The following is a 24,047-nucleotide window of genomic DNA, read 5'->3' on the forward strand; positions in this document are numbered from 1 at the left end:
TTAAAATCTCCTACATGCTTTATTGGACTTCAAAGAGTCTTATGAAATAACACAGAAAAACCCATGTGAGGGTGTCCAGGGGGTACAAGGCAGTCTGCAGCCTAGCACCCTCCCAAGACCAGCCCCAGGTGCCCCCACCCCAGGCCCAAAATAGGATCCCAGAGTAAAGACACGGCAGGGAGTGGGGCAGAGGGAAAATACCTTTACAGCCATTGCAAAAACAGGGAAGGGAGAGAGTTGTCTAGAGGGTGGGAAGGGCGGGGGAGTGGTCACACAGCCACCTTGACCTACACCATCTTCCTTAGCCACCCCCTTCCCTAAACCGGCTGTGTCCTTCTTGAGCCTCTGGCCCAGGATATGCAGTAACATGAAAATGGGGTCTCACAGGGCAAGTATGCAGTGCAGGCACTTGGGAAATTCAGGAGATTTCATTTTTCAACTTTAAACTGTCTTTTGGTTCAAATGTGACAACATCCTGCCCAGCAGCTCCAAGGCCCCATTAGAGCCCTGTATCATAGCTGAGGCTCCCACGGCCATGGGAGCCCACTGTCCTGAGCCTCAGGAGTAATGAGGCTTGGGGAGCATTTGGGCAGCGCCTCTTATAGACAAACCCTCCTGCAGGGTGGGGGAGCGGGAATAAGAGAGAGGCAGGTGTGAGTGAGAGAAGAGAGAAAAGGTGACTGCTTTGTAGCCCACACCTCTGGCTTCCACTCATCCTCCAACTAGGAGAAGTCTCTTCCGATCTATCCCCTAGCCTAGCCTCTCTTCAGAACTCTAGTGGCTTGTCCTCTGGGAGTTGGTTTCGCTCCCCCATGGACCCCTGGAGGCCTCAGTGAGCTCCAGGCCGAGGTTCCCTCTGGCCCACCACACTCCCAGAGAGCAAACTGCAAATATTAGGTCCTAGGCCCCAGTCTGGGGCAAACAGAACCATGGTCGGTGAGGTGGAAGAGATCTGAGGCACAGGTGTCAGAAGTTACTGCCCCTCTCTTCCCCCCTAGCCTCTAGGGGAAGTTGGGGAGTGGCGGGGGGGGGGGGAGTCCAAAAGCAGGAGACAGAGAGAAACAAGAAACCAAACCTCAAAACTGGGACAGCAGAGACAGAAGCTGGACCCCAGAGGTGGACTGAGAGCTGAGGGGGCAGCAACTAAGACATGCACTGAAGTGGAGAGGGAGTGACAGCAGCAGCCCATGGTTGGGAGGGAGGCAGGGCAGGCAGGCCATGGTGGTCAGTTAATAAATAATGTTGAAGGACCCAAGGATACGGGGGGCAAGTATGTACAGTGCCCAGGCCCCAGGGCCAGCCCCTCCCATGCCCCATGCTGGGGGCCAGGTATGTTGGAAGGGAGGGAAGGGGAGGCAGAAGACCAGGTGAGGACAAGCTGTCCCACAACTGCCACCCTCATCCTGCCTACTTCTTAAGAGGCTTCTTAAAGATTTTGAGGGGAAACTTCTTCCGGCCTGGGCTGGAGTCTGTCTCCTCACCAATGGAGCCATTATCCTCCTCAGCCACGGCCTTCTTGCCAGCCAGGTGGGGAATACGTGTATTTCGGCTAGACTGCAGGGCTCTGCTGTCCCCAGCTGGAGACGGCGTGTCTGGGTCTGGGGAACTGGGGCTGTGAGAACGGGAAGAATCCAAATGTGGAGAACCACTAGGTGGGGCTGGGGAGCTCAGCTCCATCAGGCTGTGGGCCTTGTCCAGCCCGTGGTTCAGTGCCAGCAGTGCCTTCTTGGCCAGGGCAGGGCTGTCAGGCAGTTTCTCCACCAGAGAGGCGGGATGGACCCCCTCAATCAGCCGGTGGCTGCCGTTGGAAGTCATGGCACTGAGAGCCTCATCTGCAGCACGGACCATCTGAGGAGGCTTGAGGACCAGACGCTGGCGGTCACTCATGTGGAGGGAGGACTCCGAATCGGAATGGGTCAAATCCCTGTAAGACAGGTCAGAGAGGAAGAAAGGGACGCATAGAGGATGGGGGGGCAGGGGGGAATTTGAAGAGGAGACAGGGGCCAAGAGAGAAGACAAGGGCAGGGTAGGAAAATGGGGATGGAGAGAGGGGCAGGAGAGATAAAATAGGGTGAATAGCAGGTGGGAAAGAGGGAAGAATGAGAAACAGAGGGAAGTTGAGCAGGCCATAAGCACGGCATAAGAGAGAAGGAAGGAATAGGGAATAAGGATAGATTGGAGAAGAGATAAGGAGAAAAGAGTAAAATTGGGGAGGAAGAAAAGCAAAAGGAGAAGCAGGTAGAAATAAGAAGGACCAAGGGGAGAGAAGAAAAGAAAGAGGCAAAAGTGATGGAGAGAGAAGAGACAGACAAGAATCAAAAACAAATGTCATTATACCATTATCTTTCTGGCAAAGGGCTTTCTAAGGCCTGCACCCCACCCCTGATGAATGGCCAGGCCCTAAACCGGTGCAACCATTGGCTTCAATGCCACAGGCATCCTCCTCAATAAAATCTCTGCTTCCATAGCTGGCTAGATTTCTTACAACTGCACCCTAAGCTAACCCAGAACCCGTATATTTCTCTGAGTCACCATTTTCCATGCCTCCCTCCCCCATTTACTCCTGTCACCCCTGGGACACATCCAGTCTGGGCCAGGCCCCAAGGAACAGGGCACATGCAATAAGTGAGCCTGACCCAGCCTGGGGAGAGAAGGGTAAGAACAGCCTTGCAAACAATCCCTCACCCACCCCAAAAGGCCAAGATGCTGCCTCTTCCAACCCTCTGTCAGGATTCAAAGGAGGTCACAGAGAAGTGTTTCAGCATTCAAACCAAAGCTGGCTGACAGCAGGAAGGCTGGGGTCTTTTTCAGAGCTCTACAGACGGGGAGAACATAGGGAGGCATAGAAAGACAGGACATTGGCCTTTAAGGAGCAGTGGTTCAGAAGAGCTGCATGCTGGAAGTCCTAAGGTCTAATTCAATTTCCAGCTCTGCCTGAGGCTTGCTGTATGACCTTGGACAAGTCATCTAACCTTGCTGGTCCTCAATTTTGGCCAAATGAAGATAACACCAATTTAATTATCTTGCAAGACTGTTTGGAGGCCCAAATATGTTGGCAAAGCACTTGAAAATGTAGAAAGTATTGTGGGAATGAAGATGATGAGGCCAGTCAAGCAGGAAGACCCTTCCGTGGGCCAGTCACAAGAGGTTTCTTTGCAAGGCTGAGCTACGGGGACACGGCACTGCACACTGGACGTGCACACACAGAGGCAGTCCAGGATAGTCGAGACCCTTTAAGGGGCTGGCTGTTCCTAAGAAGACCACGAACTAATTCTGGACGCCACACCTCCTGCCTCTATAGACAAGAGGGTAGATATGGGAGTCCCCTTCCAATCCCGTAACCCTCCTTCTCCTTTCCCAGAGGCCTGAGAACCCATGGCAGAGGCAGAGGAGAGGGCTAAGGGAAATGTTTAAACATCCAAGTCAGGAAACCAAAGGGAAAGGGTCATGAGTGGGAGAGGAGAGCACAGCAGGACCCGGAAAGAAGGAGGCTGTGGGTGGAAAAATTAGGGAGGGCACCAGGCTCCAAAAACAGGCAAAAGCAGGAGGTTGACTAATAGTTATTATAGGTTTAATTCTCAGCAGGAAACAATTAACTTAAGCAGCCACGCTGTGGGCCAGTACCTTGCTGAAGACAGGGGATAGCAGAGAACAATCCCAGCTCCAACTCCCATTCCAAATACTGTTTCAGCCACGTACTCTAGTGTTTATGAACGGTCTCATATTTGCTTTCATATTTCAGATGGTGTCCTTGCTTCTATCTAAATGTGTCCTTGTTTCTCTAAGTCCCAAGATGACCCTCTCCGTATCCTGCCTTTTCCACACAGGTGTGAACCACTGAGCATGGTGCCAAGGAAATTCTAGGGGGCAGCCACACCGGGAAGAGGGGCCCTCTAGGCTGAGGAGGTGAGGATCCTAGGAGCCCACCTTTCTAATACCAAGGAAGGACGAGAGGTCAAGAGGTTGGGGTCTACCCAGACTCACTCCCCCTGGCCCACTGCCCCATTTGGTCATGATTCCCATCCCTCTGTGCCTCCATCATCAACGAAAGCTGAGGCTTCCAAAGCAAGAAAAGAACCTGGGAGGAAGCCTGGGTGGATATAGGAGGGGAAAGGCCCATTGAGGCAAGCTCACCTTCCCTCCCTGAGTCTTTGAGACAATTCAGGTCAGGGGTGTCCCTCCCCAAAGGTTGGGCTGCCTTGGGCTCCCACCCCAAGCTACTAACCTTACTAGAGAGCCTGTTTGCCTTTAGAGACGATCCTCTGATGCATGGTGCAAAAGAAAATTCAGTAGTGAACAGGCCAGGCAGAGGCACGTACTTCCCCACCCTCCCTCCCCACTGCCCTCAGCCTGGGCCTTGGAGCGTGAGATTCACAGCATCCTCTAGTGCCCCCAACCCACTTCAGTCCTCTCCATCTGTACTGGGAAGGGCAGTCTCCCTGCCTAGGCTTTTGGATGAAGATGAGGGTGAGGATGAAGATGAGTAGCTCTGCTTCTAGTAAAGGCTGTCCTTTTGTGAAAGAGAAAGGAACAGCCTTCAAGGATAATTATCCAGAGGTTCGAGGGGCAGAGCTAGAGAGATTGGCATCCAGGGTGAGGCAGGACCAAAAGGAAGCAACAGGGTAAGGCGGCTGCAACCCAGAGACCAGGATTGAGCCGTGGCCACAGCTTCAGAGATGAGAGGTCCTTCCAGAGGAGAGGGACTTCCTGAGGGTCCTCTAAGCTTGTTCAGGTGAGGTCAAGGCTACTATATCTGACCCTAGCCTATCACCTTGAGCTATAGCAGGGAAAGTCCCTGCAGCTGCCACACCAGGCTGTGGGAGAAAGCCTTTCACCAGTTCTGATACAGTTCACTTACTGAGACCTTGTGAAAGGACAAAAATATCCGACAGAGTGTCCTGGAATGGAAAGCCAAGTCCTAGTCTGTGTTCTGCTCCTAATTAGCTTTGGGACCTGGGGAAAATTACTTAACCTTTCAGAACCTTAACTTCCTTCTCAGACGTGAGTGTTTTTAATGCCGGCCCGACCTATAAACCTCGCTTGTCCAAAACCCCTAAATCTGTTTCCCCCCCTTCTGAAGAGTAATTCCATGAAGGGTACTACATCCATTCGGTCACCCAAGCTAGAAACCTGGGCATCATCCTACACTCCTTCCTCTCCTCCACCCCTCAAAGCCAGTTACCAAATTAATCCTCTTGTTTCTATACCAAGACCTTGTTACCTCCCCTGATGGCCTACTGCAATGACTTCCAAATTCCTGTAGTCTCCCCATTGTTTCCTTTATACAGGCCACTAAAATGTTATTTCTAAAGTGCAAATATGACCAATTCACTTTCTTCTAAAAACCCCTTTGCAGTTCTCCGTCTCCTAAAGGGTAATGGCCAAAGCCCGTGTCCTTTCAGAACCCCTCATCATTCTAGCCTCATCTGCTACCCCTTCCCACCAACACATAGCAAATGTTCTAACCACACGTAGATCAGGTTCTCTTGAAACTCTATGCCTGTGCATGTGTTTCCTCTGCCTAGAATACACTTTCTCCTTTGCCTGCACACAGGGTGCCAGCACAAATGTCATCTCTCTTGTGAAGCATTCCACCCGGGTTCACACTGTTAGCCATTCCTTCTTCAACACCCCCTTAGCACTTATCAAACTGTTCCAGAATCATTTATGTACCTCTCCCAGACCAGACTGCAATTCTTGATGGCTGGGATTGTATCTTATCATCTACGAATCCCCATGCCCAGCAGAGCCTGGCAGAGTAGGTATCAATAAATGTTCGTTGAGGGTGTGAAGGAAGTGAGGACTCCATTGAGATAACAGATGTGAAAGTTTAGGCCAAGGTGCTATAGGACCGTGAGGCAGCGGGGTTGTTACTCATGTTTAGAGTCAGCAAACCCCAAACAGAGAAGGGAAGAAAGCCTTAGGGAGTTAGGCTGACCTTAAGGAGGATTCGCAGGCTGGGAAAGGATAGGACAAGGAGAAGTGCCCCACCGCACACACACACCCCGCAGCTGACCAAGCAGCAGCCAGCAGGCAAAGGCCGAGGTAAAGGCAGCAGAGGGGCAAGGAAGGGAGAAAGGAAAGAGAAGAGAGACAGCTGGTACCCCAAGGTCTCTGAATGCCAAGGCATCACAGCGGTGCTGTCAGAAGGGGGTGGGTCAGGGTAGGGCTCCATCTGGAGGAAATAGGAAGTGCTGTGGTGGTAATAAACAGGGTGGATGTGGACGGTGGTGATGGAGGTGGTGGTGGTGGTGATGGTGCTGGAGGTGGTGGCAGTGGTGGTGGTGGTAGAGGAGCAGGAAGAAGAAGCAGAGGCAGATGGAGCGCTGGTCCCGAGGCCTTCAGAAGTGAAAGACTGTCCAGATGAAAGGCTGCGCATTCGCCGCAGAGAGACCCGGCTTGTCAAGAAGCGGCCAGCCTCGCCCTCTACCAACCTCTGAGATCCCAGGCCATGCTGTGGTTCCGTCAGGCGCTGCCGGACGCTGCTGCTCTGCAGGCTGGGGGCTGCAAGGAGAGTGAAGAAAGTGTGAGGAAGGGCCAGCCTACTTTGGGCTGGTGGCAAGCAGGTTTGCCCATGGAGAAATGCTTACTGGAGACCACTCTGGGCCTTCAGTGGCCAATCTGGAGAATGGGGCACCTCCTCCCCGAAACCTCCCACCAGGGGTCCTAAAAGGAAGGGGAAGTTGAAGATGAGGTACCCAGGTCAGTTTTAATGGCAATTCCAATGGAAGCAGACCTAGGGCCAACATTACTATGAAGGGAGACGGTAAGGCAGTTAGTGGGAGGGCACAGGCAGGACGGGGTAGGATAGGGGTTTGGGACAAGGTCCGGGAGGGCACTAAGAACCAGCCTTTTTAGAAAGCCAAACTCAGGAAATAATTCACAACTCAGACAAGGATTTATACACAGACATGCTCATCACATCATTATTAATAATTGTATGAAAGTAAAAATAAAGGTGGAACGACAGGAAGATGATAACACATCCAACTGCTGGAAGGTTACACAGCTATTAAACATGATGCTTATGGGAATTCCCTGGCGGTCCAGTGGTTAGGACTCAGCGCTTTCACTGCCAGGCCCTGGGTTCGATCCCTGGTTGGGGAACTAAGATTCTGCAAGCCGCACTGCGCAGCCAAAAAAAAAAAAAAAAAAAAAGCTGCTCGTGAGAAGATTTTTAAAACATAGAAAAATGTCTATTAAAATGCTCAGGAAAAACAAAAGGCTACCAAATTTCATGTAAAAGGAATACCTTGAGCTATAGAATAAAAAAGACAGGAATTTGAAACAAGGCCTTTCTGTTTCTAGCTGTGACCTTGAGTAACTTACTTCCCTATTTTAATTCCTAATTTACAAAATCCTTCAGGTTGTCCTGAGGCTTCAAGATAATATTTTTAAAGTACCTGACACAGTTCATGGCACTCAATAAATGGTAGTGATTATCATTATCTTGACCACGTAAAAAAATTATTTAAAAATTCACAGACAAAAGACTGAAAGAGAAGGTACTCAATATGATGGGATTACAGGTACCTTTTTATGCCCACATTTACTCTTTTTACTATCCAAATTTCTTCTAATAAGCATGTACCCAACAAAGAACCAGCTCTTGGATCAATGCTGCAGATCAGGCTCTTGGAAGACGAGGGCCACCATGCCCAGAGAAGGGGTATGTGGGTACCAGATAACTTAGAGATGTGCTAGAACATCCCTCTTGGGCTCACTCCCAGCTCCAGTTGAAAATAGAATTCACACCTTTGTTTTTTTCTCCTCTACCCTGATATATGGGCCTCCCTGCCTTCTCCCTAAAGATGGGAGAAAGGACACGGTTACATGGATGGCAGAAGGCTTGGAAGGGCCACCAGGAAGAGAACACAGTTCCATGGTGATGGAGAGCTAGGGAGCCAGGGCTTCTATGGCTGGTGGCTTTCGAGACATGAAAGGGAGGCTTAAGGGGAAGAGGAGGCATGGAATAGGGACGGGGAAAGAGAGACAGAAGGGGAACACAGAAGGAGAAAAGAGGAAGAGAATCTTTCCTTCCCTCTTTCATCTCAGCCCAGCTAGATGAAGGGCCGCCAGGACATCTGTCTAGCTGGGCTGAAAGGAGAAGCCTAAGCCTCCCATCACCATGGCTGTTCTCTCTCAAGCACTCAGCTGAGCAGGCTGATTCTTCTCACCTCCGAACCCTTCCCTGAAGTTAGTAGGGACCGTGGTGAGGGAATAGCAGAGCAGGCAGGGGAGGGATGCAGGCAGGAGAAGGGGCCCGTGGGATAGGAGTGTTGGTTTAGCCCCAAAAGTTGGAAAAACAAAAGCCCCAAAGGGGCTCCTCAAACCCGGGTATTTCCAGAGGGACTGATCATCCGAGCCGGCGGATGCTGAGCAGAGAGAGCGGTCACTGAACCTACGCCCCATCAGCCAGGCAGCATCTAGGGTCCAACAGCCAGGCCAAAAGGAGAAGAGAATCTGATTTACAGAGGGCTTCGCCCTGCCCCTCAATGGGATAAGGGAAGGGCCAGGGGGCAAGGGGTGGGTGGCTCAGAGCTAATGAAGGTCCCTCCCAACCCGGAGAACATGGGAGCCTTTAGATCAATACATCAAGATCAAGCTCTACCTGCTAGGGATCCTAACCTTGCTGGGCCTCTGACTAAAGCCCTGCCAAGTTAACAGCCCAGGGAAAGAAGAGGCTTGCCCAGAGGCAGACTATCGCTGAAGAAACTTACAAATAAATCCTGTCTGGAGCTGGAATCCAGCCTGATTAAAGAATCTGACTTTCTGAAAGTGAGCCCCTAACCCAGCCCAGCTTTCTGCCATCCCCTCTGCACTCATGGGATATGGGCCCAGCACAAGAGCTTTTCCATAAAAGTCTATCCTATTTATCTAAAATAGCCTCTGATCCAGAGAAAAATTCAACAGGGTCAGTAAGGGGTATGTCCCTTCCTTCACTTAAGAATTCCCACAGAGTGCTGTCTCCTTCAATTCTGCCCTACTCAGCTCTTACCACTCGCAGGGGAGAAAAGGAAGAGGGAAGACCCAGGACAGAGGGTGGGGATGGCCGAGAGTTCAGGTGGAAAGACAGACATGCTTGTGCAGGAGATCCCTCCTGGACAAGAATGTCTTTCTGGCTTGGAGGATTTAGGGCTCTTTTACCGTAAGGGACTATTGCTTCCTGGGGCCTCACACGAAAAAACAAAAAGAAAGAGACATCATTCCATTCAACTACTTTAGCAGTTAAAAGTAAGGATTATAAAATTAAAACCAATTAAAGCAATAAGTAGTCAAAATGAATGCCATTTTTATATTATGAACCACTAAAGGAGATTATTTTTATAAAGATAGATAGGAGCAGGGGGAAAGGAGAATAAAGAGATTAAAAAAAACACAAAGAGTGAAGGGAGACACACTTAACACAACAGACCCATAGGGTAAACAGAATATATAGCAAAGGGAAAACCACCAAAGGGACAATTATAAAGGGGTATCTTGATGCGGATTATGCTTTACTAACCAAGGTCATGAGTTAAACCATCTTGGTTTCTGCCCCATATGTTGCTTAAGCACAGCAGAGGCCAACTTCTCAATCTGCACATCAAAGGCTCCTTCCCTCCTCCCCAGCCAAGAGGTCACCTACACTGCATGGACAAGGGTGACACAATCTCCTCATCCATGTCGTCCACATCGTCAGTCATGATGAAGTGGGCAGGGTTGGGGCGCGTACTACCCATCCAGCTGGGATCTATGTTGAGGGCAGCCACCAGGGAGTGGACACCAGGGTTATTGACAATCTGGAAGCCACAGAGGATCTCAATCTGTTGCCAGCGGTGCAGGCGTTCCCGCAGTGCTGCCGTCACCTCGCTCAGAGCTTGCCTGAAGAGGGATGAAAGGAAATGGCAGGCATGGGTGTGAGCCCCAACAGAAGTGAGGCTGCTTCTCAGAGGAGCAAGTTGGGGGGATATGTGTAAATAAGAAACACAATTAAATCATAAACTTAAGAGCAAGGTGGGAAATAGCCAAGGGCTACGGCACGAGACCAGAGCTGTACCTCTACCAGTGAAGAAGCAGAGTTAGGGCTGGAGGCCCTGGACGACCTCCGACTCTGAGGATGGGATGGACATCGCCAGAGCTGGGCAACAGGGGCTACTTACTTAGCTGTTAAGATTTTGTGATCCACATCATCCAGGGAAGAGCTGTGGGCCACGTGGAAGGTGCCAAAGAGTGTGTTTCTCTTCTTTTTTATCTTCTCAGCCTGCAAAGATGAGGCCCTCAGCTTAAAAAGAGCAGGGATAGAGGCTGGAGAAATGAGAAATGCTATTCTGTGACTGGTTCCCCTTCCTCCTAGCACAGCTTAGGCTGCACAAGAAGAAGGAAGACAAGAAGGGAAAGGAAAACAGAAGGCAACAGGAGAGAAAAGCATAGGGGAAGAAAGAAAATAGAGGCAGTGAGACAAGCAAAGGGATCCTGGCCCCAGGAGGATTCTGTCCCCATGTCAGTCTGGGGCCAGCAGAGACTTCCCTCTACCTGCCTCCACTTGCTTCATCTTTCCCAAAAGGCAGGTGGGAGTAGCCCCACACCCTCATTCCCTCCTCCAGAAGCCTGAAGACATTATTAGAAACTGTATTATCAGGAAAAGAAACAAAACCCAACACCAGGATGTCTCTGTGTCCAACAGGAGGGATATAGAGAGGCAGAGAGGAGGAAGAAAGGCAGGTGAAAGGAGGGTGGGGGGAGAGAAGAGGGCAGCAGGAAGGCAGGTCTCACCCCCTCCTTGGCCACCAGCAGCTGCTTCTCGGCATTTTGCTTCTTGATGTTGTAGTACTGTACCTCCACCTCGTGTGTCAGCTGCAGCCACTTCTGAAGGGCCTCTGGAGCATACCATGAGCTATGTGATTCCAGCTCCTTCTCTGCTTTCCTCAAGGCCTCCCGGACCTGTGTAGCCAAGAGGATGTGAGTCCTTACTACTACCAAGACCCTCTCCAATGCCTCTGGTATGATACTTCAGAGTTCTTTTCTTCTGTCTCACCTAAGCTTCACAACTCTCCCAAGAGGGAGAAGGGGCAAGGATTATTCTCTGCATTTTACATACAAGAAACCAAGCTTGGAGAAGGAAAGTAACCTCCTCAAGGTCACACAGTCAGTAGTGTCAACCAGAACTCAGATGGAGATTGATTGATTGATTGATTGATTTTTGCTGCCAGAGTAGAGCAATCTATTCTCACATACTGGTTGCCTCTCCTCATCATATAGCCAATCTCAGCAATCTTCCCTGCTCTCATAAGGTACAGGCTATCTCAATAAATCCTCTTCTTTCTGACAGTTGGGTCTGTTCCTGGACCCAAGACATCACAATGTGGCAGGAAAAGCATTTGGTTGGGAGTCTGGAAATATGATCTGGTCCCTGGTCTGTCACTCAACTGGCTGTGTGACCATGTGTTTCCTAAAGCAGACCTCAATCAGTGTAAGGCTTTCTCCCATGCAAATCCAAACTGTAAGCGAAGGGGTGATCTCAGGAGAGCGTGAGCTCCCCGTCATGAGAGGTATGTAAAGAGCTCATGTCTGAAAGACCTTCAAAATGATTGCTGATCCAGAAGGGGATTGGCCTGAATACTCTCCAAAGTCTCCTCCAGCCCAGAGACTTTATCAGTGATTCTCCCATTGAGATGGGTGGGTAGGCTGTAATAGGCACTCTCTACAAGGCAAGAAAACAACAAGCAAGCTTATACCTAACATGGGCACTGCCAACAGAGGCCAAGATATGGAAGGACCAATGTGTAAGCAGAAACCTCCTCACTGACTTCTCAGCAAGGAGCATAAAATGAAGCAGATGGTCACAAAGCACTTAAGCATGAATCTGAGAGTATATACAGAATCCATTATATTCACTGAATTCCTTCTATCTCACCCAGCCTACCAGTATAAATGATCCCCAACTCCCCCATCTGAACACTGACTTTTAGCTGGTCAGAATCCCAGAGAAAAGAGATTGAGAGCAGTCTCATGCCCAACTTCAGCCACTGGGGAAGTATCCCATAGCAGGCCTGAGGTCCTCCCCTGAACCTAATATAGACCGGGAGGGCCTTAGCTAAGGACAGAACACCTTCATTCCTCTGAAAGCCAATGACAAGATGAAGCATCAATTGGTTTTTGCTCCTTGAAAAGGAAACTATAAAATGGCCCACTCCTGGCTTTATAGATTTAAAATGAGGAACAGATACCTTAGAGGCTGATACACCGAGTCTGGAAGTGTAAGATCAAGTTCTACATTAAAAGCAGTTTAATGTAGCTGCAAAACTTTGAAGCTATGAGGAGCAGGAGGACAAAGCGCTAACTTAAAAACCTCCAAGGAGGGCTTCCCTGGTGGCACAGTGGTTGAGAGTCCGCCTGCCGATGCAGGGGACAGGGGTTCGTGCCCTGGTCCGGGAAGATCCCACATGCCGTGGAGCGGCTGGGCCCGTGAGCCATGGCCGCTGAGCCTGCGCGTCTGGAGCCTGTGCTCCGCAACGGGAGAGGCCACAACAGTGAGAGGCCCGCGTACCACAAAAAAAAAAACCTCCAAGGGGCAGAAATGAATCTCTCATAGCCTTTCAGGGCTGAGGAGAAAGAAATCCACCAGATCTGAATAACAAGTCAGGAAGGGGCATACCTGAGAAACTGGGACAAATGAGCCTTAGACCAAGTCTTATTAAACTACAACCCAGTTCCAACATATGTCAGTCTCTCATTGGCTTGAGGCAATCAGAGCCTCACCCAACATACCTAACAGAACCCTATATCTGATGGAAGATTAAAAATCACCTGCAGCCTCTATTATTTTTTATGCACACTGTCCAGCATTTAATAAAAATAAATTACTAGACATGAGAAGAGGCAGGAAAATATAAGCAATAATCAAGAGAAAAAATAAGCAGTCCCACAAATGATCCAGATGTTAAGAGTTACCAGTCAAGGACTTTAAAACAACTATGATTGAAATGTTAAAGAAAATATGGGAAAAGATGGACAGGAAACATGAAAACATGGAGACTCTGGACAGGGAATGAGAACCTATAAAAGAGCATTCTAGAAAATGCCCTATGAAAGGGCATTCTAGAAAAATACATTATCCGAGAGTAGGATTCCACTGGATGGGCTAAATAGCACAATTCTCGGCAGAACACAGGATTAGGGAACTCAAAGACAGATCGATATAAAATAACCAAACCAAAGCACAGAGAGAAATAAAGAACAGAACTAAGCATAATACACACTACAGAGAACGTGTATTCTGCAGTTGTTGGGTAAAATGCTCTATATACATCAATGAGGTGAAATTGATTGACCATGTTTAAATTTTTTATATCCTTACTGATATTTTTGGCTGCTTATTACTGAGAGATAGATGCTCAAATCTCTAACTTTGATTATGAATTTGTCCTTTTAGTTTTCTTAACTTTTGCTTTACATATGTATTTTAACTATATTATTAGGTGTACCAAATTAAGGGTTGTTATATATTACTGTTTAATTCACACATATCGTAAGTGAAATGTCCATTTTTGTCTCTAGTAATACTTCTTTCTCTAAAGTCTACTTTGTCTGATATTAATATAGCTACAGCTGCTTTATTTTGCTTAGTGTTTATCCTAGTGTTCTCATCCTTTTACTTTTAACCATCTTGTATCCTTATTTGTAAAGCTTGCCTCTTGTAAACAGCATATAGTTGGGTTTTGTTTTTTATCCAGTCTGACACTTCGCCTTTCAATCGTTTTGTGTAGTCTGTTTACATCAACCAAGTCTCAGCACATTGGAAAGGACTAAAACCCTATAGCACACACTGTTTGACCACAGAAAAATTAAATTGGAAATCAATGAGAAAGATAAATAGGAAAGTACCCAAGTGTTTGAAAATTAGGCAACACACTTCTAAATAACCACAGGCCAAATAAGAAATCACAATGGAAATTAGAAAATATTTTGAAGTGAATGATAATGAAAATATGAAATATCAAAACTTAGTAAATGCAGCTAAAGCAGTGCTGAAATGGGAATTTATAGCTCCAAATGCATGTGTTAGAAAAGATTAAAGGTTTAAAATGTATAACCTATTCTTCCATCTCAAGCAGCTAGAAAAATAAGAACAAGTTAAAAAAAATTTAAGTGCAAGACTTCTACACTGAAAACTACAAAACATTGTTGAGAGAAATTTTTAGAGACCTAAATAGGTGACAGGATAACCAATCCTCATGAATTAGAATAATTATTTGGTTAAAGTGTCAGTTTTCCCCCACATTAATCTATAGATTCAATGTAAAAACAAATAACAATCCCAGCAGAGCACACTGTAACGGAATGACAAGCCAACATGGAAATGCAAAGAACCTAGAACAGCCAAGGCCATCTGGCAGGAGGACAAAGCTGGAGAACCTAACACTGCCAGATATCAAGACTTGTTGTAAGACAATGTGGGATAAGGATAGACATATAGACCACAGAACAGCGTATCTACCTGGGAAAAAACCTTGATCTCCTATCTCATCTTATACACAAAAATTAGTTTGAAATAAGCCATACCCCTAAATGTGAAAAGTAAAACAATAAAGCTTCTAGAGGAAAATATCTTGGTGTTAGGAAAAGATTTCTTAAACAGGCCACAAAAAACATCAACCATTTAAAAAAAAAAAAGATTGAGTAATTGGTCTTCATTAAAGTCAACAACGTCTGTTCATTAAAAGACAATATTAAAAGAGCAAAAAAGCAAGCCACAGTCTGGGAGAAAATATTTGCAATATGTATGTATATATATAGACAAGAAGACTTACATCCAGAATATATTTTAAAACTCTTACAAATCAATTAAGAAAAAATACAACCCAATTTGTAAATTAGAAGAGATTCCCAAATAAAGTGGTCAATAAACTTATGGAAAGGTATTCAATATTATTGGTCAATAGGAAAATAAAAATTAAAATCACCATGAGATACCATTACATCCATATCAGAACGTATAAAATGAAAATGCCTAAAAATACCAAGGTTGTAGCTCAACTAGAACTCTCACACTATTGCTGGTGGCAGTATAGGTTGGTACAACCATTTTCGAAAATTGTCAATTTCTGATAAAGTTAAATATATAAATGACCTACTGCATATCCAACAGAAATAAGTGATGCCCGCCAAGGAGGTTCATAAACAATGTTATTGATAAACTGCAAAAAAAAAAAAAAAAAAAAAATCTGCAAACAACCCAAAAGTCTATCAACAGGAGAATGGATAAATAATTTACAGTATATTCATACAATGGATTAATACTCAGCAATGGAAATAAATCAGTTATCACTACATGAAACATGGATGACTCTCACAGACACAATGTTGAGTGAAAGAAACCAAACATAAAAGAATACATACTGTATAATGCTATTTAGATGACGTTCAAAAAGCACGTGAAACTAATCTGGTTTAGAGATTAAGACTGTAGTTACCTTTTGGGTGGAATACTGACAGGGAGAAAGGGGAGGCAAAAGCGAGCCTTCTGAGTGCTTAAGAGAGTCTGTATCTTGATCTGGATGGTGGTTACACAAGTACATGCATATGTAAAAGTGTGCCAGCTGTATACTTATGATTTGTATACTTTATGTAAATACCTCAATTAAAAAGGAACAAAATAACTGTTACCACCTGTTATTCACTGTTCTTTGACAACTGCAGTGACCATTTTTTGCAACTTTCCCACTACTCTTAGCCAGACCTTTGGCCCCTGCCCTTTTACCCCACCCCCTCGGGGTGTCCAAGAATTCGCAGATTTCCCCTACCTGCTCCAACTCCTCCTCAGCATATTTTTGGCGGCTCCGTTCATTCTCAGTACCCTCCCGCAGCTCCTTCAGCCGCTGGGCTTCCTGCTTGGCAAGGCTGATCTCATCACGCAGCTTCTTCTCCAGGTGTACCTTCTCCACTTCCACTGTGCGGTGCTCCTCCTGAGCTTTGTGCAGCCTGGGGGGCGATGCGGGGAGCTGGAGAAGGCTAGGCAAGCGGGCGCCAGCCAACACGCCACGAGGCATGGCATCCAAGAGGAAAATGAGGGCTCCAGCACTCTGAACATATTCTCCCTACTCTGCTGCCTGTCTGGCTCTGAGGTAGCTCAGGGCCAACAGAAACCATGGTCACTACCATAATTCTTATGTGGGCCATCATTCTGCTGCCAGTAATAAAGGCTGTGAAGCTAGGTTCCTGGGTACCTGAATCCTTCCTTCTAAAGTGTCTCACATACTCAGATCATAACAACTACTAATTTACAAGGTATTTCACATTTGTTCTCCCTGCAGATAATGATATATTGTATCATTATAAGCCTGGGACAGATACGGACATGGAGGCTTAGAGACAGGAATTAACTGCATGTAGAACTGAGACCAGAATTCCAATCTATATGTCTTCAAATCCCACAGTTACTACCCTTATACCAAGGCATCTGGAAGGTGCAATAAATGTAGAACACCCTGCAAGCTAGACCAAAGACCCAGAGAAAGCCTGATGGTGAGATGTGACAGGGGTGGTGGTAGTGGGGGGGATTTAAGGAAGATGAGAGAGGAACTATTGAGCTGTACCTCTTGGACTCCTGAGTACCTGTTCCCAGAAGCACCAAAAAATGAAATTCATGCCAAAGGGGCTGGACAGGATTTGGGAGAGCCCCTGCTGTCCCCAGCCCTGAGTTCCCTTCCTAAGTATCTTCCATGGTGGGTAAGATCTAAAGGGCATCAGTTATAATGAAAATATGCCCTTGTACCCACCCACACATTCCCTCTGTTTACTGACAAAACCTTTCATCCATCCAACCAAGCTTCCTTCCTTCCTCCCTTCTTTCCGCCACATATCTATGTTCATTCATTCATCCATCCGTTCATTCACCAAGTACTTTAAGGCATCTACTAAATGCCAAGCCCTGTGCTGAGCCCTAGATATATTGAAATGAGTGAGAAAACTGTCTCTGCTGCTGAGGTACTCATAATCTAGTCCAATATAAACAAGTAAACAGATAGGTGCACACAGTGTGATAAGTTCTATGATAGAGAGATATACAAGGTGTTGGGTAGGCCCCAGGGATGGGGTGATCAACTCTGCCTGAAAGGAGTCAGGGAAGGTGAGGCCTGGGACTAGACCCAGAAGAAAGAGTAACAGTTGGCTAGTCCCTCTGGAAGAGGGAAAGGACTTAGCCACTGTCAGGTCTTCCGATCTTAGCAGGAACCACCAAGTTACCGGGGAACCAGGATAAGAGGGGGAAAGGATGAGGAAGAAGACAAGTGATATATGGCTTTAGACTTGAGGTACGGAAGAGGAAGGATAGGCTACAGAACAAGTAGGGCCCACAGAGAAGAGCACTGACCACTGAGTTCATTAAGAAGGTGAAACAGAAGAGGCAGAAACAGAACTCAGCCTCTAAATAATCCCAAGTCCAGATGTGTCAGTGACTGAAGCCTCAAAAGATGTGGTGACAAGTAAGGAGGGAAGAGGGAAAATGTCTAGGCTGCACGCTTCCTGCTGACAAACTGCAGCCTTCTGTCTACTTTGTTCCTGGAGTGAAAGGGAGTTGAGCCTCCTTAAGGTATACAGCAGGTGGCGCTACATGCACAGCTAAAAACAAATCAGAGGCGCCATTTCCAGCCCCATCCCCTTCCCCTTCCCCTTGCTGAATGTCCTCCTTTATTGTATTCTTCCATGACCCCACTGCTTGAAATTACACCACTAGAGATTCGATTCTTCACTGAAATATTATCCTCTCCGGAAGCAGCCTCTTCTGAAAAGCCTGTGATATGCCTGTCTTCTCCATACAATAGGGAGCTCCTTTTAAAGTAGAATCAGAACTGACCCACTTTCATAACCCTAACAGGATCTAATAGAGATGAAGATCAATAAATACCACTGGGTACAGAAATGAGAAAATGAATATACAATCAAGCCTTGTCTCACTACATCTCCTCCACAGAAGACTGAGCACCCTGAAGGCAGCAATCAGTTACCATTACAAGCAAGAAAATCAGGCAGCCTGACTGCAAGCCCTGGCTCTAAGCAGCTGTATGACTATGGACAAGTCTGTTCCCTGGACTAGGCCTGTTTCTTCCTTTGTAAATGGGAATCAAAATTCCTGCCTGCCTCAAAGAATTATCCTGAAACCCAATGAAATCCTAACTGGAATGCACATGTAGCATTACATTTATTCACCCAAAATATCAGGAACTCTGTAAAAAAGCTCTTTGGTGGCTGACAGTGTAGGCCTGCCAAAGTGAGGAGGGACAAGGAGGCACATGGGCTCTGGACACTGTCAGAGGAGGATATGTGTGTGCACAGGTGCAAGCCTGTCTTTGGGGAGTGTGTGCATTTGTTTCTCCAAGTGCCGCAGTGGTCATTTAGCTCTGGAGGCCGTGCGGAGCAGGGAGGGCTGGGAGCTTAGTTTTATCCCCAAACTTGGAATGTCTCCTGCCTAGATTCTTTGCCTTTGGAATGAAAACAGTACATGTTTTTCAGACAAATGAAGAACGGGGACTGCCCACATAGCAGCATTTAGCCCCCGTTTGGAAAAGGGCCCAGGAACGAGGGGGTCCAGCAAAGTAGCCAGGAATCGGCTCAAAGATAAAACTCCTCTTGCCTCCTAAAAGTCCAGCCCATGGAAATGAATCTGCTAAGCCTGCCTTTATTGAGGCAGCACCCTGTGGGTGTCGAAATTCCTAGCTTACTACTTACTGACACTCACACTCTCTGAGGCTTCATTTCTTCAACTTGAAAATTGGGATAACAATACCTACCTAACAGGGTTGTGGTGATTAAAAACAATAATACATTTAAGTACTTAACAATACCTAGCTCTTAAGAAATCCTTTCCCCATCCCTCCAAAGAAAATTATATCTATCATTTTAAAATAACAGAAAAGAGCCAGACTTCTTCATTCCTTTTTACATGGATTCCTGCAAAGACTTCCCAACTGGAGCCCCTAGGCTGTTGGAATAATTTTCTAAAAGACAGTTCTGAAGTAGGCTTCTCCTTTTCTCAAAACCAAAACAAAGCAAAAAAGCCAAATACCTACATTGACTCTCTATTGCCTTTTGCATCCTGCTAAATTTCTCCATGTGAGTCTGTAGGTGCCAGGGATCTGGCCTCACTCTATACATTCAACCAGAACTACCAGGTTACATCTTTCCTACCCGTCGTTCAAGGCCACCTCCTCAGACTCCACATCCACTCATCTCCTACCTCTGTTCCCCTCCAGTCCTTGAAGCTCTCGTCCCATAAGCTGGCACTGAGTCACTGCTCCTTCTTAAGTGTGAGCTTTGTGGCCCCAGGAGCAGTGACTTCCTTACAATTCCCTGCACAGACCTGATTCCTAGACTTCAGGAAGTGTTGGGTTGGCCAAAAAGTTCGTTTGGTTTTTCTCTGTAAGATGGTTCCAGTAGCGCTTAGTTGTCTTTAACTTCATTAGAAACAATTTTGTTAGACTGTATTGTGACAGCTGTCATATCAGCATGCATTTAAAAAAAAAACTTATCAAAATTGGTGAATTTTTGGGGCTTCTCTGGTGGCGCAGTGGTTGAGAGTCCGCCTGCCGATGCAGGGGACATGGGTTCGTGCCCCGGTCCGGGAAGATCCCACATGCCGCAGAGCGGCTGGGCCCGTGAGCCATGGCCGCTGAGCCTGCGCGTCCAGAGCCTGTGCTCTGCAACGGGAGAGGCCACAACAGTGAGAGGCCCGCGTACCGCAAAAAAGACTTGTGCAGTGTATGGAGAAGGTGCTGTGACTGATTGAACATGTCAAAAGTGGTTTGCGAAGTTTCGTGCTTGCTGGATGATGCTCCACGGTCAGGTAGGCCAGTTGAAGTTGACAGCAATAAAATCAAGACATTAATTGAGAATAATCAACATTATACCACGCGGGAGATAGCCAACATACTCAAGATATCCAAATCAAACGTAGGAAATCATTTGCACCAGCTTGGTTATGTGAATCGCTTTGATGTTTGCGTTTCACATAAGTTAAGCAAAAAAACCTTCTTGACCGTATTTCCACATGCGGTTCTCTACTTAAGTGTAACGAAAATGTTCTGTCTGTAAAACAAATTGCGACGGGCGATGAAAAGCGGATACTGTACAATAATGTGGAAGGGAAGAGATCGTGGGGCAAGTGAAATGAACCACCACCAACCACACCAAAGAACGGTCTTCATCCAAAGAAGGTGATGTTGTGTATATGGTAGGATTGGAAGGGAGTCCTCTATTACGAGCTTTTTCCAGAAAACCGAACGATTAATTCCAACAAGTATTGCTCCCAATTAGACCAAATGAAAGCAGCACTCGATGAAAAGCGTCTAGAATTATTCAACAGAAAATGCATAATCTTTGATCAGGATGACGCAAGACCGCATGTTTCTTTGATGACCAGGCAAAAACTGTTACAGCTTGGCTGGGAAGTTCTGATTCACCCGCCGTATTCACCAGATATTGCACCTTCGGATTTCCATTTATTTCGGTCTTTACAAAATTCTCTTAATGGAAAAAATTTCAATTCCCTGAAAGACTGTAAAAGGCACCTGGAACGGTTCTTTGCTCAAAAAGATAAAAAGTTTTGGGGAGATGGAACTACGAAGCTGTCTGAAAAATGGCAGAAGGTAGTGGAACAAAACGGTGAATACACTGTTCAATAAAGTTCTTGGTGAAAATGAAAAATGTGTCTTTTATTTTTACTTTAAAAACCGAAGGAAACTTTTGGCCAACCCAATACTTAGGTTGGCTGACTGACTGGCACCTTCTCTTCACAGCTAGATCTTCTACAATAGTCTCTAAGCCATGTTTTATTTAAACAGAATACCAGACTATCAGAGCTAGAAGGCCCTGGTATTCTCCTAGTTCAATGCCTTTACATTACTGATGAGAAAATAAGTCCTAGAAAGGAAAGGGATTTACCCAAAGTCATACAACAAGTGAGTCTCATGAGATTTAGATGCTGTACAAGAAAGCAGGAAAGGTATTAGGAAGACAGATTTGTGAGGTTTCTTTGGGAAACAGTGAAGAACAGTTAATTATGTCTACTTCTATGGGAAGGGAAGCAGTCCAGAGGTGGGACGGAGGATAGAATGACCCCTAACTAGTCATCCAACCAGGGAAGCTCAAGACCTCTGACAGCTCCACACTTCTCCCTCTGAAGCTCCGAGGGAGAAAAGATAGAAATAAGCTTCTGCCCTGGGGAGGAATACTTGCCTGTGCGAATGGAATGGCAGGAACCTAGGCTCTGATGCAGGTTTGGAAGGATGACACAGCCTGGGCCTCTACGTCGTCGGCAGGGTCTCAGGAGCCAGACGGCCCACAGCGCAGGTGGAAACTGGAGGCTCCCAAGAGATGGCAGCATCAGGGCCGTGGGGAAGGGACAGGGCCTTACCTTTCCTGAAGGTCATGCAGACTCTGCTCAGCTCGGTGTAAGCCCTCCAGATCCTTCATCATCTTCTTCATGTGCTCCTTGGAGTAACGGTTCTGGATATAAGCAAACCAGCAGCCGCCCACACCAATAACGATAGACACCACAAGCATGAAGTCCTTGAGGTGATTATGGCGGGTCACTGCCAGAGAAGAAGGGCACAGTGAGTCGGGGTGCCCACTACACACTTAGCCCTGCAGACCCTGCTGCATCCCCTCCTCCACAAAGCCTTCCCGCTCAGGAGGAAGTCGTTTCTCTTCTTAGACACACACTGGCCACACTCTGTGCCATTTTCTCTACTAAGTCAAGGCCTAGTTTGGAAAGGATGAGAGGCCTTAGAGCAATACAGAATGCTTACTGGATCATACTCTCCTAATACACAGTGAAGAGAACTAGTGCCTTCTCAATACATCCCAGCCATTCTGGGCTGCAATGAGCCCATGTGCCCAGATGCAGTGGCTTTTACCCTACAGGGTAAGCAAGGCTACAGTGCTACACTAGGTAGAAGGGGATGGCTGGTAAGGGTACCAAGCAATGTCACTGGAGCCTGAGGACTGGCTGTGGGACTGAGATTATTGCAGGAGCTGGGTCTCCTGGACTACGAGGCTATTCTAGGTACAAGGTACAAAGAACAGAGCAGGTAAAGGTCTGCAAGTCTCATCTACAGAGAGCATTTCTAGGCTGCGGCTCAGCCCAGAGACCAGGTAGAACAGGAGTAGCATCAAGAGATTGGTACACATTAAGACATGACATGTGCCAGGAAGAGAGAATACCTCCAGGGAAGGCCTGGCAGCAATCTGGTGAGGTGCGAGGGCCCTGGCCGCCAGCTGGGGTTCAAAGCAATGCTCAGTCTCCAGAGCAAAACCAAAAAGCTAGACAAGGAATAACATCAGAAGATAAGAGTAAAAACCACGTCCCAAGAACTGAGCCCGCCAGAAGAGGGGCAGTCCTGGAGCCTGAGATTGGTCCCGGTGTGCCAGACCTGGGCTCTCGGCCACAGCACAGGAGACTGAAAGAGACACCAGGAGGGAAAGAGGCTGCTCCTGTAGGCCCTGCCTGCATTGTACTCCACTTGAGATAGAGCAGCTATGGCTCAGAGGGGCCCCAGACGAGGGAAAAGAGGTAATGACGTCCTGTGCACAGTGCGTCACCTGGTGTTGGGGAGGGGGAGGCAGGACTGACGGGATTTCCGTGCCCAGTAAGGACAAGGGGCTGAGGGGAATCCAAAAGGATCCAGTGGAGCCACCGAGTTGAGGCAGGGTCTAGACAGCAGGAAAAGACACATGGAGCTGAAATCCCACTGCACGAAGCTGAGGCCCAGTTTGACAAAAAGGGTTATATTCATAGCTCCTCATTGAAAGGCTGAGCAGTAGGACCTGGGGATGGTGTGGGATCAAGGACAGATTAGCACATTCTATTTCCATCCAAGGGAGGGGAGTTACTAGGTCCAGGGTGTAGCCGTGTCCTTTACGTGTTTATGCCAGACTCCAACAGAGAAAACTGAGGGTCCTCTAGCGGCCATCCTCTAGCTTCCCGGAAGGTCTATACTTCCAGCCATTCTCAAGTCCCCACTCTCCCATCCTTCAGGTCCCAAGAAGGGATATCTCTGCAGCACAGCGAGCTGCTTTCCTTTCTGGAACACACCTGCCTCCTATCCAGCCTCCACCAAAGGCTGGGGTACTGTTTGTCTCCCCTGTTTATTAAAGACTTTTCATCTTGGCTTCCCAGGGTTTCTCATCATCAACATCTCCTTTACGTTCCTACTCAAAGTCAAAGGTACTCTGTTCAAACAAGACTCCATGCGACCAGCACCCTCCCCCTATTACCTCCAACACTTCAAAGTTCTTGAGGTGGGCATACAGATTGGGTGTGGATCTATTCTATTCAGTCCCTTATTCTACCTTCTCTAGATTGATTTGAAACAAGATCCTATTTTTCCCAGCTTCATATTCTCATCCAACGCATAAATAAAAATACTGAATGACCAGGGGCAAGGATAGGCTCTATCAGTCACTCCCTGGGTCTCTTCAGCCAGTTTTGACTCCACCTAAATACACAAGCATCCATCCCATATATCCCTCTGCCTTTTCAAATGCATAGCTGAAGCTCAAATATACTGCCTGTCGCATCCCATGGGCTACCAAGCTTGGTGGGAAGAAAATAAGTCTAATCTAGCTGGTTTACTCTGTGGCCCCTACTGATCATCCCTTGTCTGTAGGCCAGTGCCCAGCACAGCACTGACCAGCACACAGAAGGTATTCAATAAATATTAGTGGGATTGAATCTTCACTGACAAGCCTCAAGTGTGATATCTCCCTCTCTTTAATCCACATAAGCAAAGAAGGGAAATAGAGAAAATATAAAATGGGAACGGGCATTTATATTCATTTCAAATTCTCACAACTATTCTATAAGGTAGAGTCTTCCCATTCTGTAGACCAGAAAACTGAGGCTCCAGAGAGGCACTGACTTGCCAGAGTCCATAAAAAGTGACAGAGCTTGGATTCAAATCCAGATTTGCCTGACTGCATGGTCTTTCTGCTACACCCCACTTTCTCATACTCATGCAGCAGGTATTGTTTCTGTTTTACTACATGCAAACATCTCTCACCATGGAGAT

General features: G+C 47.0%; 1 protein-coding gene across 7 annotated transcripts in view; it reads right to left on the reverse strand.

The window, feature by feature from the left end:
* The window catches only part of STIM1 (stromal interaction molecule 1), a 195,027-nt gene continuing 170,980 nt past the window's right edge, over positions 1–24,047 (reverse strand). For 3 of the 7 annotated variants that reach the window (XM_067750122.1, XM_067750123.1, XM_067750124.1), the window contains 7 exons: positions 21,392–21,569; positions 15,786–15,963; positions 10,756–10,923; positions 10,143–10,243; positions 9,629–9,864; positions 6,105–6,504; positions 1–1,924 (listed from right to left, as the gene is read on the reverse strand). In XM_067750122.1, the coding sequence (XP_067606223.1) occupies positions 1,408–1,924; positions 6,105–6,504; positions 9,629–9,864; positions 10,143–10,243; positions 10,756–10,923; positions 15,786–15,963; positions 21,392–21,569 (1,778 nt within the window). In that variant the 3' untranslated portion in view covers positions 1–1,407. Of the gene's footprint in view, positions 1,925–4,225; positions 4,263–6,104; positions 6,505–8,333; positions 8,427–9,628; positions 9,865–10,142; positions 10,244–10,755; positions 10,924–15,785; positions 15,964–21,391; positions 21,570–24,047 lie in introns of all 7 variants that reach the window. The other 4 variants (XM_067750128.1, XM_067750125.1, XM_067750129.1 and 1 more) reach the window with 4 other exon arrangements.

The sequence above is a fragment of the Pseudorca crassidens genome, chromosome 9 (assembly GCF_039906515.1).
Source record: "Pseudorca crassidens isolate mPseCra1 chromosome 9, mPseCra1.hap1, whole genome shotgun sequence".
Lineage (NCBI taxonomy): Eukaryota > Metazoa > Chordata > Mammalia > Artiodactyla > Delphinidae > Pseudorca > Pseudorca crassidens.